The following is a 16,718-nucleotide window of genomic DNA, read 5'->3' as shown; positions in this document are numbered from 1 at the left end:
TCCCCCTTCCCTAAAAAAAAAAAAAAAAAATCACCCCTTAAGAGAGGGGGTGCCTCCCCCAAGTGCCACATTCCCCTTGCAGTGCTCCGTCCCCCCTCCATCCCTGAGCTCCAGGCGGCCACCCCGGCCCTGGTAAATACGTATATTTTTTTGGCATGTAATTACACCCTCCCCAAATTGCACAGTAGATTGTGGATTATTGTCAACGAGCTTTTGCTTTTTCCAACCAACGTGGCTCCTTCAAATGTGGAAACGGCGGTGGAGGCGTGCCAGGGGGGCAGAGAGGGGAGCGGGATGGCGAGAGGGAGAGGATCGAGGAAAAGAAAGGAAAAAGATGGAAAAAAAGGGGAAAAAAAAAAAAGAAGCAAGTGGTTCCTGGTGGTGTTTTGGGGTGTCTGTGGGTCGGGGTCCCACGGGGGGATCCTCACCCAGGGGATGCTCTGGGTGCTCATGCCCTTGGTCTTTGCCCCGTGTGGGGGTTTGGTTCTCGGGGGACAGGGGGTGTTGAGGCCCCTGGTGTGGGGGTGGGTGCCATGGTGGGGGGGGGTCGCTGGAGGGACCAGGTGTTTGCAGCCCCCCAACCCCCCGGCGTGGCACCTGGCGTCGTGTGGCACCAGGGTCCCCAAGGTGCCACGTGCCACATCTTCACCCGCCCAGCCACATCCAGAACCCAAACATCTCGGGATGTGAAAAACCTCCCCAAAGCCCCCACAACCTGCCCCCAGAGCCCCCACAAACCTCCCAAACCCCCATCCCACCCACCCCGGCATCCCCTTCCCATCCGCCCCACCACCGCCGCTCCCAGCCCCACTGTGGGACGACACGCGTGTGCACGTCTGTGTATGCGTGTGCATAGACGGACGGGGGGGTGCGAGGGGTGCCCCCCGACTTGCTGGGTGCTGCTGATTGGCCGAGGGGCTGTCCAAAATTCCCCGGTCGCGGCGGGTCCCACCTCTCCCCGCCGCTGCACCGTATATAAGGGCGGAGAGGGACGGGCAAGGGCAGTAGGAAGTTTCTGCTGGGGTCTGGGTTTGGAGCTCCAGAGTCGATCGGCCCCGTATGACCCCGACCTAAGAACAAAAGAGACCCAAAGAGTCTACATGTCTAATATTTAGACATGTTCAGCTTTGTGGATTCTCGGTTACTGCTGTTGATAGCAGCGACTGTGCTACTCACCCGTGGGCAAGGAGAAGAAGACAGTGAGTAGCCGGCGGCGTGCTGGCCTCGCCGCGGCTGGGACGCGGTGGCGGGTGGGATGTGGGGCAGCGGGTGGGATGTGGGGCAGCGGGTGGGATGTGGGGTGCGGGTGGGTGCAGGATAGAGGGTGGGTGCAGGACGGTGGGTGGGATGTGGGGTCCGGTGGCATCTTCGACGCTCGGTCCAGCTGCCATGGCGCTGGGGAAGGATCAAGGGGTGGGTGGCATCTGGAGAAAAAAAAAAAAAAAAAAAGTTGGTGAAATTAGGAGGAAAAAAAAAGGGGCGGGGGGGAAAAGGTGGAAAAAGTGAGTTGAGGGATTTGGGGCCGGGGGCGAAGGGGTTCGAGGGGTCTGTGCTGGCACAGAGTCGGGGCGTCCTGCCAGCAGCGGGAGGGAGGGACGGGCAGAGGGGCCGGGGGAGCCGGGAGGAGGGAGGGAAAGGGGGGAAAGAGCGCGGGAGAGCGGCCAGGGGGGAGCGGAGGGGAGGGGGGGCCCGGCCCCGGGATCTGCAGAAGCCATCAGGAAAGAATTAGAAAAGTCTCGGATGATTCATCAGGGAAACGGCGGCGGCCGGGAGCGGCGGGGCTGGCAGGGGACGGGACGGGACGGGACGGGGGACAGGGGACAGGAGACAGGGGACAGGGATTCGCCCCGTGGCCCCCGAAGGGCTGCAGCGGGGCCGGGGGCTCGGGGGCCGGGGCACGGCAGGGGTCACAGGCCCCCCCGGGTCCCCCCGGGTCCCCCCTGCGCTGCTCCGCTGCCACCTGCCGGCCTGGGGACACGGGGGACCCTGGGACGGAGCCAGGCCTGGGGTGTCCTTCACGTTTTGCCCAATTTTGTCGTTTGGGGGAGATATTTTTTGTGCCTTTTTTTTTTTTTTTCATTTTGCGTTCTGCATTTTGCCTTTTGACAAAATCCATTCTACATTTTGCATTTTACATTCTACATTTTGCATTTTACGTTTTGCATTTGATGTTTTGCATTTGATGTTCTGCATTTTGCCTTTTACATTCTGCATTTTGCCTTTTTCTGCCCTTGCCACACAAGGGGCCATGGGCCGGGACAGCCCCGTGCCCCCCGGGGACCTTTCCCCACGGCGGGGCAGCCCCAGCCCTGGCGCGCTGCCCCCCGCCCCCCCAACCCCTCGGCCCCCCCGGCCCCGGCCTCATTCCCCATCTGGTCCGAGCCAGCCCCGGCCGCAGCCGCCTGGATCTAATTTCAGCCCAGACATGGGGCCAACCCACCCAGCAGCTCTGCGATCCCCCCACCCCATCCCATCCTGTCCCATCCCGTCCCGTCCCATCCCATCCCATCCTGTCCCATCCCGTCCCCATCCCCTGCAGACAGGGGCACCCCTGTGCCAGCCCCCTGCCCGCCGCGGGGGTATTTGCCTTGGCCCTGTCTGCCGGGGGACGTAGCAATTGGCTGGAGGTTTTTGTTTAAATTCCAGTGAATGTGGGAAGTTTATTGTGGTGCTTTTCCTGTGTCACCGCGATGGGTTGATGAGAAACAGATGAAGGGAGAAACGCTGCAGGAGCGAGGGGGGATGAAGGGGGAAGAGCAGGAGAAGGGCTGTGCGGGGGGCCGCTGCCATGTACCCCACCCTCACGCTCCCCCTGCCCTGTCCTGTCTCTCCCAGTCCAAACTGGAAGCTGCGTGCAGGATGGACTAACATACAACGACAAGGATGTGTGGAAACCAGAACCCTGCCAGATCTGTGTCTGTGACAGTGGCAACATCCTCTGCGACGAGGTGATCTGCGAGGACACCTCGGACTGTCCCAATGCCGAGATCCCCTTCGGAGAGTGCTGTCCCATCTGTCCCGACACCGACGGTACCGTGGCTGCCCCGTCCCCATCCCGGCGCAGGCGGGTGGTCCTGGGGTGTAGCGGGGCCGGACCCTGCCCCAGCTCAACATCCTCCCCCGGGTGTTGGGGTGCAGGATGGGTGGGGGGCTGGGGGGTTGCTGGGTCACACTGGGCTCCTCTCAGTGCTCGTTCTTCCTTCCACAGCCTCCCCTGTCTACCCAGAGAGCGCTGGAGTAGAGGTAAGGGCTCCCTTGCCACCCAAACCCCACGACACACCCCACCTGTTTTTCTTGAAACCCTTTTCTAACCGCCCGTCTTGTCTCTCCCCGACAGGGCCCTAAGGGAGACACTGGCCCCAAAGGAGACAGGGTGGGTATGGCGCCCACAGAGGCCCCCGCTCCGCTGGGACCCCCGTCCCGCTGGGGCTCACCCTCCTCTTCCCTCCCGCAGGGACTGCCCGGCCCCCCTGGCAGAGATGGCATCCCTGGACAGCCTGGCCTCCCGGGACCCCCAGGCCCTCCAGGACCCCCAGGCCTTGGCGGAGTGAGTATGGGGGGGTCCCCGGCGGTGCAGACCCCCATGGAGGTATCTGCACCCCCTCACTCCCTGTTCTCCTTCGTGCCTGCAGAACTTCGCTCCTCAAATGTCTTATGGCTACGACGAGAAAGCTGGTGGCATGGCCGTGCCCGGCCCCATGGTGAGTGCTGGGGGGGACACGGGACCCACGGGGGGACACAGCGGGGATGTGGGGGTGTGAACCAGGCGAGGGGCCGGCAGCGCTTCCCGTGCCGGCGGTGCTGAGGTGGGAGGAATGGGGAGGGATCGGTCCTGGAGGTGATGGGGACAGGGATGGGGTGGCGATGGGAACAGGGATGGGGTGGCGATGGGGACAGGATGGGGTAGTGATGGGGTGGCAATGGTGTAGCAGTGTGGACAAAGATGGGATGACAACAGGGACAGGGAATGAGTGGTAATGGGAACAGGGATGGGGTGGCAATGGGGACAGGGACAGGGTGACGTGGCAGCCGCTCATCACCACTCTCCGTTCTCCTTCCAGGGCCCAGCTGGTCCCCGTGGTCTCCCCGGCCCTCCTGGTGCCCCGGTGAGTGTCCCCCCCTTCTGGGGACATGCAGCCCCACGGGTGGGATGGGATGGACCGAAGACGGGACAGGACATCCCACCCCTCCCAATGGCTGTGGAAACATGTGGGGACACATGTCCTTGCACTGCCACCAGGGTCTTCAGGCCCAATCTTCTCAATTTCTAACCCATTTTTTCCTTTATTTGTTTCTTTTTTCCCACCAACCTGCAGGGTCCTCAAGGTTTCCAAGGTCCCCCTGGTGAACCCGGAGAACCTGGTGCTTCTGTGAGTCCTGTCACCTCCGCTCCAGCCTGACACCCTGCGGGGATGGGGACAAGGCCACCTGTTGCCAGCGCTGGCCATGACCACACTGTCCCTGTGCTGGGAGCCATGGGACAGGGCTGCCGGGGCCTGGCACTGCCCAGCCCGGGGACAGGGGACGGGGTGACAGGGGACAGTTGCCACTCACAGCACCCTCATCCCCACCCTGCATCTCTCCTAGGGTCCCATGGGTCCCCGTGGTCCCGCCGGCCCCCCTGGCAAGAATGGAGACGATGTAAGTGGCCTCAGGATAGGGGTTCCCCCACTGAGTTTGGGGCTTGGTGGCCCTGGCAGCCCCCGAGGTGAGCAGGAGCCACCTGGCCTGGGGACGTGCCACCAACGCAGTGTCCCTCTCCTTAGGGTGAAGCTGGAAAGCCCGGCCGTCCCGGGGAGCGCGGCCCCCCCGGCCCCCAGGTGAGATGCTCCTGCTGGGGTCCCCTCCCCAGGGAGGCACAGGAGGGGACACCCCTGCCGTGCCCTGCCTGGTGGCAAAGCAAGGACATGACATGAGCCGTCTGCCCCCCCCGGGGACAGGGGTGTGGGGACAGACCCCCAGGTGTCTCCATCACTCCCACTTCTCTCCTAGGGTGCGCGGGGTCTCCCTGGAACTGCTGGTCTGCCAGGCATGAAGGGTCACAGGGTGAGTCCCCCCCGGCTCGTGAGACTGGGGGGAACGGGGAGCCCAACCTCTACGGCAGGTCCCCTCCTGAACCCCCTTTCTCCTCTTTTCCGCAGGGTTTCAGTGGTCTGGACGGTGCCAAGGGTGAGCCAGGTCCCGCTGGCCCCAAGGTGAGGAGCAGCAGTGTCACCCTGTCCCTGTAACGCCATCGCTGCCCCCCCGCAGCGGCACCCCCAACCTTGTCCTTTCTCCTAGGGCGAGCCCGGCAGCCCCGGCGAGAACGGAGCCCCTGGGCAGATGGTGAGTGACTGGGGTCTGGCCTTGGCCAGCAAACGGGGATGTGGGACGAGATTTGATGGATAAACAGCTTGTCCTTGGGGGCGTTCCCCAGGGATGGGGCCAGGGCGGTTCCACCTATTGGAAATGTCACTGCAGGATGGACTGGGGGGCTGGGGGCACATGGGTGGGAGGAGGCCCCAAAAAGGTAAACTGTCTCCCTTGGTGACAAAAACGTGTCCTCTTCCCTCCCCAGGGTCCTCGCGGTCTTCCCGGCGAGAGAGGCCGCCCCGGTCCCTCCGGCCCTGCTGTGAGTACCTGGTTTGGGCAGGGACGAGCCCCCTGCCTGGCGGGGCTGGGGGCACCTCTGCTGCCACGGGCATCACTAACGGGTGCCTCCCCTCCCGCAGGGCGCTCGCGGTAACGACGGTGCTCCCGGTGCTGCTGGTCCCCCTGTAAGTAACCCCCAGACCCACCCCCGGTGACACTCGGCACCAGCTCCGGTTTCTCCTGTTGACATCCCGTTGAGCTCCACCAGGGCCGGAAAGCCCCCCGGCACCACCTGTGAGGTGGGATCGCCCCCAACACGTGTCCTCTCTCCCATCCAGGGTCCCACCGGCCCCGCTGGCCCCCCCGGCTTCCCCGGCGCTGCTGGTGCCAAGGTAGGACCTGCCTGACTGTCCCGTCCCGAGTGGCATCTCTTGGGCTGGGAGAAACTGGTGGAAATTGGGAGCGTGGAGTGGTGGGAAGGAAGGACCGAGTCTCAAATGGGTTCCCCACGTGGCCCAAAAATGAGAAACTCGACGCGCCACAGGCTCGGCGTTGGCAGGGACAGCAGGGACGTTCCCAGCCAGGCCCATGTCTGGTCCGTCTCTCCTGGCTCTGCCTCTGGGCGGCGGGATCAGCCCCTCAGGGGTTCAGGGCGGCCTCACACTCACAGCTCTTCCTCCCTCTTCTTCCTCCCCAGGGTGAGACTGGTCCCCAGGGTGCTCGTGGCAGCGAAGGTCCCCAAGGTGTTCGCGGTGAGCCTGGTCCCCCCGGCCCTGCTGGCGCTGCTGGTCCTGCTGTAAGTGGCATCCGACAGCTCCTCGCCCTTTGGCCTCATGTGCTGCTGGCTCCACGTAACCACCCTCCTCCTCCTCTCTCCATAGGGCAACCCCGGTGCTGATGGTCAACCTGGTGCCAAGGGCGCAACTGTGAGTGTCCCTGACCCCCCGGCTCTGGGATGAAGGTCCGTATGGCTCCCTCACCGCCTTCTCTGCCTCTTCTAGGGTGCTCCTGGCATCGCTGGCGCTCCCGGCTTCCCCGGTGCCCGTGGCCCCTCTGGCCCCCAGGGTCCCAGCGGTGCCCCCGGCCCCAAGGGTAACGCTGTGAGTATCCCCGGACCCTCCACCCACCTCCTCCCGGGGCTGAATCTGTTCTGCTCCCGCGAGCTGCTGTCCCAGAGATGTCCCCTCTGGTGTCCCTCCCGCAGGCACGGGATGGTGCTGGGGGCTGAGGGATGCTGAATGTCCCCCGCTGCGGTGGGATGCGGTGGGAGCTCCCTGTGCCCATCGATCCGGTGGTAAATGACTTTTTACTCTTCTCCTTCCCGTCCAGGGTGAGCCCGGTGCTCCCGGCAACAAAGGCGACACTGGTGCCAAAGGCGAACCCGTAAGTGACGCCCCTCTGCCTCCTCGGGGGCTCGGCCCCTCCTGGCTCCCGTGCCCCACTGGGTGCTCATCCCTCCCGTCGCCCCCAGGGCCCCGCTGGTGTCCAAGGTCCCCCCGGCCCGGCTGGCGAGGAAGGAAAGAGAGGAGCTCGCGGTGAGCCCGGCCCTGCGGGGCTGCCCGGCCCCGCCGGTGAACGGGTGAGTCCCCTCCCTGCCATGTCCCTGTCCCATCCCTGTCCTCCTCCCAGTGTCCAGTGGCTGAGACTCATGGGTGCTCAAGAAAGGGCACCTGCTGTGGTGACATCCCCAGTGGAGCATCTCAGCAGGGACACCAGGCTGCTCCCACCAGTGGCCGGGTCCCACAGTGGCACATCCCACCCCAGCACTCCCGAGGTCACCCGTGTCCCCACACTGACCCCTTTCCTGTCCCCCACAGGGTGCTCCCGGCAGCCGTGGTTTCCCCGGTGCTGATGGCATCGCCGGTCCCAAGGTAGGTGCCCACGTCTCCCTCCTGTTTGGGTGAGAAACGGGAAAGCCGTGTCCTCAGCAGCGCTGTAGGGACACCGTGCGTTTGTCACCCGTGCCCGTGCGGTGGTGGGGCTGGCTCTGTGCTGCCGCCACCTCTGGCAATACGGCTGCGGTCCCCACCGTGCAGAACGTCCTGCAGCTGGGGTAACCTCTGTCCTCTCCCACCCCCAGGGTCCCCCTGGCGAGCGTGGCTCCCCCGGCCCCGTCGGCCCCAAAGGATCCCCTGGTGAAGCCGGACGCCCCGGAGAACCCGGCCTCCCCGGTGCCAAGGTGAGCGCGGGGACACGGGGACACACTGGCTGGGGTGGCAGCGAGGAGTCGTGAGACGTTGGCATGGCCACCGCGCCGGTGGCCCCGCTGCGGGGACAGACACCGGCTGCTGCGCACTCTGTGCCAGGGGAGGAACCGCTTTCAGGGATGCTGGAGCATCTCTGGGAGCGCTGAGCTCCCGAACCCCCCTAAACCTCCCCTGCTCCCTTGCAGGGTCTGACTGGAAGCCCCGGCAGCCCTGGTCCCGACGGCAAGACTGGTCCCCCGGTAAGTGGCCCCGCCGATGCCCCGTTCCCCCCCGCTTGCCATGGGCGCTGCTAACGGGGTGCTCACTCACCTGTGACAGGGTCCCGCTGGTCAAGATGGTCGCCCCGGCCCTCCCGGCCCCCCCGGAGCCAGAGGCCAGGCTGGTGTGATGGGTTTCCCCGGTCCCAAAGGTGCTGCGGTGAGTGTCGGGGAAGCTGCCTGCGGGGGAGTGGGGATGGTCCCCCTGCCAGCCGCTGCCACCACCCGGGAAAGTGGCTGCGAGTGGGATGTGGCTCCCGCGGCGCAGGGACCCGAGCGGGGTGGCGCAGAGACGTGTCCCCCGGGGATAGCGATGCTGGTGCATCCCCCGAACCATCCAAGCCTGCGGGCTCCTGCCTGTCGGTGTCACTGGCCCGTCAGTGTCACCGTCCCATCTGAGTCACGGTCCCATCAATGTCATGGTCCCGTTCTGGTCTCACCCTCTCTGCTGTTTCCAGGGCGAGCCCGGCAAACCCGGTGAGAGAGGAGCCCCCGGCCCCCCCGGCGCTGTGGTGAGTACCCGCCCGGCAGGATGCCCCCACGCGGGGCTAGGACGGGCTGTGGGTGCTGGGGATGGCTCCGAGGACGGGGAAGGCGGCGGGCTGAGGTGGCACGGTGACAGCAGGGAGGTGACAGGGCCACGGTGTCTCTGTCCCTCGGAAGATGCTGTGGCCCCGCTCGGGGGGCAGTGCTGGGTGCGGGTGGGGGCTGGCGCTGAGTCCCCCTCCTTGTCCCTCTCCTGCAGGGTCCTGCTGGCAAAGACGGTGAAGCTGGAGCCCAAGGTCCCCCTGGCCCAACCGTGAGTATCAGCGAGTCCGCGGCCACCCACGGCCACGCGTGGCCACCGGAGAGTGGGCTCAGGAGTCCCCTGTGCCCCCTCACACTCGTCCCCTCTCCCCCAGGGTCCCGCTGGAGAAAGAGGTGAACAAGGTCCCGCTGGTGCTCCCGGCTTCCAGGTGAGGGACATCCCTTCCCTTGCGAGGGGACAAACCCTCCCAGGTGGGGGTGACATCGCCCCTGTCCTCATCCCCTTTGGTCACCTGCCTCCGTTGTGCCTCATCGCCCCTCTTCTTCCTCCCAGGGTCTGCCGGGCCCCGCTGGCCCCCCCGGCGAGGCTGGCAAGCCCGGTGAGCAGGTGAGTGCGGGGGGCGGCATGACCACGGTGCGGGACTGTCGCTGTCCCCTTCCCATCGCCCGCTTCCCAGCCGGGCTGGGGGCTGTTGCGGTGACCCCTGCACACCCCGAGGCGATGGGGACCCCCTCCCTCCCAGGGGACTCCTCTGCCCTCCCTGCGTTGACTCTGCACCCCTCTCCTGCAGGGTGTCCCTGGAGACGCTGGTGCCCCCGGTCCCGCTGGTGCCAGGGTAAGTCGACCCCCAGTCAATCCCCAGCCGGCTCTGGCCCCCCATAGCCCCCACCCCCCTGACGGCCTCTGCCTGTCTCTGCCCCCTCCAGGGTGAGAGAGGTTTCCCCGGTGAACGCGGTGTCCAAGGCCCCCCCGGTCCCCAAGGTCCTCGTGGTGCTAATGGTGCTCCCGGTAACGATGGTGCTAAGGTGGGTGTTTGGGCTCCGCTGCACTGGGGACACCCAGGTGATGGGGACTGTACCCAGACAGGGGCTCTTGAGGGGTGGATGTAAACAGGGGGGGTGGGTTTGGCTTCACCCCCTTTACTGGGGCATGTCCCATGGGATCGGCTCCTGGCGGTGAAGTGGGGGGGATGTTTCTGTGACAGGGACGTTCCTGTAATGGGGATGTTGCTGTGATGGGGACATCGCTGCGCTGGGGACAAAGGGCTTCGCTAACACCCGTTTTCTGTCTCTCCTGCCCAGGGCGATGCTGGTGCTCCCGGTGCCCCCGGGGGTCAGGGCCCTCCCGGTCTGCAGGGAATGCCCGGAGAACGCGGTGCTGCCGGCCTGCCAGGCGCCAAGGGTGACAGAGTGCGTGTCCCCAAAATCCTGACACCCCCCTGCTCCTCTGCTCCCAGCCACCCCTGTCTCCCCACATCGTCCCCTCGGAGCTGGATGTGTAAGCCAAGGCGGGGCAGCAGCCCCCCTGGGAAGGGATGCCCAGTGCCACCTCTTTCCCCAGCAGTGTGGCCCTTGGGGACAGTCCCTCACCACGAGCTGAGCCCAGCTCTGCCCCCGGAGCCCAGGAGAAGGAGGATGGTCCCAGCCCCTCTTGGGGGGGTGAAGAACCAGGGGTGCCTCGGGGGTTGAATCCCTGGCAGGGACCTCCCCAGGTAACCCACCATCATCTTCCTCACCCAGGGCGACCCCGGTCCCAAAGGTGCTGACGGTGCTCCTGGCAAAGACGGTCTCCGTGGTCTGACTGGCCCCATAGGCCCCCCCGGCCCCGCTGGTGCTCCTGGTGACAAGGTAGGACCATCTCCTGCCCGGAAAGATGTGTCCAGGCACCCACCGCCACCTCCTCACCACAGCCTTCACCTTTTCTTTTGCTTTTCCTCCCCTTTTCCAGGGTGAAGCTGGTCCCCCCGGTCCTGCTGGTCCCACTGGTGCCCGTGGTGCTCCTGTAAGTGTCCCCCCACCCCGGCCGATGGCCTTGCCATGGGTGACCATCCCTTGCTTGACGTCCCCTGCCTGGGTGACACTGTTTTCTCTGTCCCTCCCAGGGTGACCGCGGTGAGCCCGGCCCTCCCGGTCCTGCTGGATTTGCTGGCCCCCCCGTAAGTGCAACGGCCTCGCTCCTCCCTACCGCAGGAGCCTGATCCTGCCCCGTGGGGCGATGCTGAGCCCCCCCGGTGATGCTGATCCCCGCCCCCCCCCCAGGGTGCCGACGGCCAGCCTGGTGCTAAAGGTGAACCTGGTGATGCTGGAGCCAAAGGCGATGCCGGCCCCCCTGGCCCTGCTGGCCCTACTGGCGCTCCTGGCCCTGCTGTAAGTTGCCCCCCCGCCTCATGCCCCAACGGGGTCCAGCCCCACGGCGCAGCTCACCCCTCTCCTCCTCCTCTTCCTCTTTCTCCTCAGGGTGCTGTTGGTGCTCCTGGTCCCAAAGGTGCTCGCGGCAGCGCTGGACCTCCTGTAAGTACCACGTCATGGTGGGGAGGGGGGTTTGGGATCCCCCCAGACACAACACCCCCAAGGTGGCCTAAGTCCCCGCTATGTTTTGCTCCATCCCTCCAACACTGTGGGACAGAGGGAGCCACAGCACCCCCAGCCCTGCCCCTCCCAACCTGGGGTGGATGGAGCTGAGCAGAGGAGGGGGAGTTTGCCTTTATCCCCCCACACCAGCCCCATCTCCCCCCGGATGGACACTTTCCCCCGGCTACCGGCTCTGGGGCTCCCCACGGTGGCTCCAAGCCAGGGGACTGTCCCCTGGCCCTGTTCTGTGGTGGGGGCATCACCTGGACCCAGCCCTAGTGACTCCAGTTTCTCTCCCTTCCAGGGTGCTACTGGTTTCCCTGGTGCTGCTGGAAGAGTTGGTCCCCCCGGCCCCTCCGTGAGTACCCGCGGGGCAGGTGGGGGGGGTGGGAGGGGGGCAGGAGGGTGACAGGGGACACAGGACAGGAGGTGCTGGGCACCATCCATTTGGCTCCACGTGTCCGCTCTGTCCCAGTTGGCACTGGGACACCCTGGCCACCCTTCAGCTGGCAGCTGGGGGCTCCCAGGCTGCGGCCTGACGGCATCGCCTCCCTCCCCTCCAGGGAAACATCGGCCTCCCCGGCCCCCCCGGCCCCAGCGGGAAGGAAGGTGGCAAAGGACCCCGCGGTGAAACCGGCCCCGCTGGCCGCCCTGGTGAGCCCGGCCCTGCTGGTCCCCCCGGCCCCCCCGGCGAGAAGGGCGCTCCCGGCGCTGACGGCCCCATCGTAAGTCACCCCCCCGTCGGACGCCCTCCACGGAGCCAGAGATGCCGGGCAGCATCGTGCTCCCCCAGCCTGGCGTCCCTCGGCCGTCCCCTCCATCGAGGGTGACCCCGTCGCTGCCACCGCCCTGAGGTGCCACGTGTCCCCCCCGCAGGGCGCTCCCGGCACCCCCGGACCCCAGGGTATCGCCGGCCAGCGCGGCGTTGTCGGCCTCCCTGGCCAGAGAGGAGAGAGAGGCTTCCCCGGGCTGCCCGGCCCCTCTGTGAGTACCGGGGGGCTGCAGGGTCAGATGGTGCTGGGACTCCCGCATGGTCCAACTCACCCGTGTGATCCCCACAGCCGTGGCCCTGGGGGGGATGCTCAGTCTGACACCCCCCGGCCTCTCTCCTCCGCAGGGTGAACCTGGCAAGCAAGGTCCCTCCGGCTCCCCTGGCGAGCGCGGTCCCCCCGGCCCCATGGGCCCCCCTGGCCTGGCTGGACCTCCTGGTGAAGCTGGACGTGAGGTGAGTGTTGGGGGGCACAGACCCCCCCCACGTCAGCCTGGGCTTTGCTGCGCTGAGGACTCACCAACTCGCAGCACTGATGGACGCTGCAGTCGATGCTCAGCAGGGCCTGCACTGGGCTGAGCAGGATGGTGCCCCCCAGGCCCTCGTCACCCCCCACCTGCCCTAACAAGGGGTCTCTGCTCCTCCCTAGGGTGCTCCCGGTGCTGAAGGTGCCCCCGGTCGTGACGGTGCTGCTGGTCCCAAGGTGAGTGGGCTGGGGAGGGGGCTGGGAGGGTACACAGGGATGTCCTTGTCCACACTGACGTCTCTTCTTCGTCCTTTTCCTCCTCACAGGGTGACCGTGGTGAGACTGGACCCGCCGGCCCCCCTGGTGCTCCTGGTGCCCCTGGTGCCCCTGGCCCTATCGGTCCTGCTGGCAAGAGCGGAGATCGTGGTGAGACCGTAAGTGACACTGTGCCCAGTGCCCCCCTGGGGTCCCCCCGTTATGGGGCATGGGCCCACCCCCCACCCTGGCACAGCGCCCATGGCTGGAGGAGCTGCCCTGGGACACCAGATGTCACCCGCTCTGTCGGGATAACGCTGCCCTGGGCTGGGGCAGCAGAAGGTGGAGGATGCTCTGACCTGTCCCCTTCTCTCCTGTCCCAGGGTCCCCAAGGTCCTGCTGGCCCCCCTGGTCCTGCTGGAGCTCGTGGTCCTGCTGTGAGTTGACGTTCTCCATCCTCCTTGGTGCTTCTGCATCCCCGTGGGCACGGGGACAGTGGCTGGCCTGGACCCTGCTCAACATCTTCCTCCTCCTCTTCCTCCAGGGTCCACAAGGTCCCCGTGGTGACAAAGGTGAAACTGGTGAACAGGGTGACAGAGGCATGAAGGGTCACAGAGGCTTCTCTGGTCTCCAGGGCCCACCTGGTCCTCCTGTAAGTCCTGGGGGTGACGGTGGCTGCGGGATGTGTCCCAGGTCCTGGTGCAGCGCGACGCGCTGACAGGTGTCCCTTGCCTTGCACAGGGCTCTCCTGGTGAACAAGGTCCTTCTGGTGCTTCTGGTCCTGCTGGTCCACGGGTGAGTCCCTGAGCCACCACCCTTGGTCAGGCTGGAGCATCGTGGGGGGATCCCCGCAGCAGAGCAGTGTCCTGCTGTCGTCGGGTTCCTCTGCCCAGGGTGGCCGTGGTCACCCCCTCTCCTCTCCCACAGGGTCCTCCCGGCTCCGCTGGTGCTGCTGGCAAAGACGGGCTCAATGGGCTGCCCGGCCCCATCGGCCCCCCCGGCCCCCGCGGTCGCACTGGTGACGTCGGCCCCGTCGTACGTATCGGCCCCTCTGCTGCCGCCTACCAGAGCCACCCATCTTCATCTCCTGCTCACCATCCTCCTCCTCCCGCAGGGTCCCCCCGGCCCGCCCGGCCCCCCTGGTCCTCCTGGCCCCCCCAGCGGCGGCTTCGACTTCAGCTTCCTGCCCCAGCCGCCCCAGGAGAAGGCCCACGATGGTGGCCGCTACTACCGAGCTGACGACGCCAATGTGATGCGCGACCGGGACCTGGAGGTGGACACCACCCTCAAGAGCCTGAGCCAACAGATTGAGAACATCCGCAGCCCTGAGGGCACCCGCAAGAACCCCGCCCGCACCTGCCGCGACCTGAAGATGTGCCACGGCGACTGGAAGAGCGGTCGGTGTCCCCACATCCTGCCGGGATGCTCTGAGCTCCATCCCTCTGTCCCCTCCACCTGCTCCTCACCTCCAGCCTTCCTCCATCCCCGTGGCTGCTCCTCACCTCCATCTTCATCCTCCCTCTCACGGCTGCTCTTCACCTCCACCCACCATCCTGTCATCCTCATCTCTCCCAGCTCGCCCTCACCCATCCCTGCACCCCCTTCCCTCCCACCTGCTCCTCCCCTCCATCCTCCATCCACCCATTGCCCCCGTCCCCCTTCCTGACCCACTCCCTCTGCCCCACAGGTGAATACTGGATCGACCCCAACCAAGGCTGCAACCTGGATGCCATCAAGGTCTACTGCAACATGGAGACGGGCGAGACGTGCGTCTACCCCACCCAGGCCACCATTGCTCGGAAGAACTGGTACCTCAGCAAGAACCCCAAGGAGAAGAAGCACGTCTGGTTCGGCGAGACAATGAGCGATGGCTTCCAGGTGAGCAGGGGACGACAAGGGGGGTGACAGGGGTGACAACCAGCTCTGCGGTGCCTGACACCTCTTCTCCGGCAGTTCGAGTACGGTGGTGAGGGCTCCGACCCCGCCGACGTCGCCATCCAGCTGACCTTCCTGCGCCTGATGTCCACCGAGGCGTCCCAGAACATCACCTACCACTGCAAGAACAGCGTCGCCTACATGGACCAGGACAGCGGGAACCTGAAGAAAGCGCTGCTGCTGCAAGGAGCCAATGAGATCGAGATCCGGGCTGAGGGCAACAGTCGCTTCACCTACGGTGTCACCGAGGACGGCTGCACGGTGAGGGGACGGGGCGGTCACCAGGGGTGGGCACCGCGGGAGTTGGGGGGACGCGTTCTGGGACGGGGCTGATCCTGCCCTCCTCCCGCAGAGTCACACTGGCACTTGGGGCAAGACAGTCATTGAGTACAAGACAACAAAGACCTCCCGCCTGCCCATCATCGATTTGGCTCCCATGGACGTTGGCGCTCCAGACCAGGAATTCGGCATCGACATCAGCCCCGTCTGCTTCTTGTAAACTGGACGCCCCACGCGTAACAGGAGAGAGTAATAATAATAATAATAATAATAATAAAAAAAATCAAAAAACAGCCAAAAAAAAGGAGAAAATTTCACATGGACTTGAATTTGTGTCGGTTTCTATCCAGCGTCTCTAAGACCATTTGCATTTCCGTAAAAGAAAAACATAAAAAACCCCTCAAAAAAAGCATTAAACGAAAAAAAAAAAAAAATAAATGACTTTTCAAACAAAATCACCAGGAAGTGGGTTCGCTTGCTTGCCCTCCTCTCCTCCGCTCACCGAATCACCGCGCCCCCCGGTGCGACCCCCAGCCCGGAGCGCCGGGACCGGCCGGACCCCCCAGCCGACCCCCCCCGGCCTCTCTGCTTCTCGCATCTCATTAGTACATTAATTTTTTGCTGCAAGGAAGATGTTTAATTCTTGGTTATGATCTGCTTCTTGTTGTTGTTTTCCCTCTCTCCCCCCATCCCTCGTTTTGGTTGATTTTTTATTCTGTTTTATTCAGGCAGCACCGCCCCCCTGCACCGGGAGCAGCCCCGCTCTGGAAGGCTACCTCACCACTCTGCTTCGGGGCTCTAGGTTGTTTTTTAAATTTTGGGGTTGTTTTTGTTTCATTTTCAAGTAGTTTTAGCTTCGTTTGGAGTTTTTCAGCCGTGCCGGGACTTTCCTGCCAGGTTCAGAGCAAAGGTGCTAATGTTCCTCTAAATGCCTCTTAATGCTCCCCCCCGCCCCCTCTGGTTTGTTGCTCTGTTGATCTTTTACTTTTTTTGTTTCCTCCGTTCAAGGTCTCTCAGGAGTCGCTGAGGTTTCTTACCCCCAGGATTTTTATCCTTTTTTTAATTTTATTTTGTTTAATTATCTTTTATTTTGGTCCCGCAACACCCGAGCCGGGATCGCTTGGTGCTACAGCCTCCAAAGATGCGACTCAGCTTGATTTATTTTAATTTCCCTCTGTTTCCCCCCCGCCATTCTTTGCTGCCCAGCTCAACTTGTGAATTTTCTAAAGGTGCTATTTACCCCCCCACACCCATCCTGCAAGCAAAGCCCGGAGCAAATGCAAGGTAGAACCAAAAAAACTCAAACCTCGAAAGGGAAAAAGGACAAACCGCTTTCCAGGTGGATCTTCAGCTCCGCTCTCATCTTCCAGCAGCTTTTTCTTCATCACCCTCCATCCATCCATCCCTCCCTCCCTCCCTGCACCCCCATCCCTGCACCCCGGGCACGGAGGGCGCGAACCCCGCCTTGCCGGCCCAGCCCATCGCCGGCGGATGCTCCGGGCGCTCCGGAGTCTGTACCTAGTTTGTATATGTATTATAAGAATTTGAAATTGTTTTTTTATTATTTTTTTCTGACTGCTGAAATAAAGCATGTGAAATGATCCAACAAACCTGGGGTGCTCTTGGCCGGCGGCTCTCGGGGTTCTGGGGGGTTCCTGTGGTTTCCCGGGGGTGCGGGACCCTCATCGCGGTCCCGGTTGTTCCCGCTCCGCTCCCGCCGCGCGTCTGCGCTCCCGTCCGTCCGTCTGTCCGCCCCCCCAGCCCTTCTCCTCCTCCTCGCTCAGCCCCCCGCTGCCCTGGGGGGAGAGGAAGGAAGGGGGGACCCACCTCCCGGCAAGGAGGGCTGGGCTGGGTTTGGGGGGGCAGAGCTGCTGCGAACC

At 64.5% G+C, this 16,718-nt stretch overlaps 1 protein-coding gene across 1 annotated transcript; it reads left to right on the top strand.

Moving 5' to 3' along the window:
- The first annotated feature begins 1,003 nt into the window (after positions 1 to 1,003).
- Positions 1,004 to 16,448, top strand: COL1A1 (collagen type I alpha 1 chain). Its single transcript, XM_065650948.1, has 51 exons — positions 1,004 to 1,199; positions 2,836 to 3,030; positions 3,209 to 3,243; positions 3,338 to 3,373; positions 3,455 to 3,547; positions 3,633 to 3,701; positions 4,062 to 4,106; positions 4,317 to 4,370; positions 4,588 to 4,641; positions 4,767 to 4,820; positions 4,993 to 5,046; positions 5,142 to 5,195; positions 5,281 to 5,325; positions 5,558 to 5,611; positions 5,712 to 5,756; positions 5,910 to 5,963; positions 6,269 to 6,367; positions 6,453 to 6,497; positions 6,573 to 6,671; positions 6,901 to 6,954; positions 7,043 to 7,150; positions 7,389 to 7,442; positions 7,652 to 7,750; positions 7,964 to 8,017; positions 8,097 to 8,195; positions 8,494 to 8,547; positions 8,781 to 8,834; positions 8,938 to 8,991; positions 9,117 to 9,170; positions 9,355 to 9,399; positions 9,491 to 9,589; positions 9,866 to 9,973; positions 10,304 to 10,411; positions 10,512 to 10,565; positions 10,666 to 10,719; positions 10,823 to 10,930; positions 11,021 to 11,074; positions 11,439 to 11,492; positions 11,698 to 11,859; positions 12,011 to 12,118; positions 12,252 to 12,359; positions 12,553 to 12,606; positions 12,696 to 12,803; positions 13,008 to 13,061; positions 13,169 to 13,276; positions 13,366 to 13,419; positions 13,552 to 13,659; positions 13,739 to 14,021; positions 14,312 to 14,502; positions 14,578 to 14,820; positions 14,912 to 16,448. Exons 1-51 carry the CDS (start codon positions 1,118 to 1,120, stop codon positions 15,056 to 15,058), a joined length of 4,362 nt encoding a protein of 1,453 aa, XP_065507020.1. The 5' UTR covers positions 1,004 to 1,117; the 3' UTR covers positions 15,059 to 16,448.
- Positions 16,449 to 16,718: the final 270 nt, after the last annotated feature.

Source organism: Caloenas nicobarica, chromosome 24 (genome assembly GCF_036013445.1).
Source record: "Caloenas nicobarica isolate bCalNic1 chromosome 24, bCalNic1.hap1, whole genome shotgun sequence".
NCBI classification, from domain to species: domain Eukaryota; kingdom Metazoa; phylum Chordata; class Aves; order Columbiformes; family Columbidae; genus Caloenas; species Caloenas nicobarica.
This window is presented reverse-complemented; position numbering and strand designations above follow the sequence as displayed.

What these genes read in the sequence shown, in the direction of transcription:
- COL1A1 (XM_065650948.1), top strand. Translation starts at nt 1,118, where the DNA reads ATGTTCAGCTTTGTGGATTCTCGGTTACTGCTGTTGATAGCAGCGACT. An exon ending in CAGGCGCCAAGGGTGACAGA is followed by an intron (nt 9,974 to 10,303) that starts GTGCGTGTCCCC and finishes TTCCTCACCCAG; the next exon opens with GGCGACCCCGGTCCCAAAGG. An exon ending in CTGGTGAAGCTGGACGTGAG is followed by an intron (nt 12,360 to 12,552) that starts GTGAGTGTTGGG and finishes GCTCCTCCCTAG; the next exon opens with GGTGCTCCCGGTGCTGAAGG.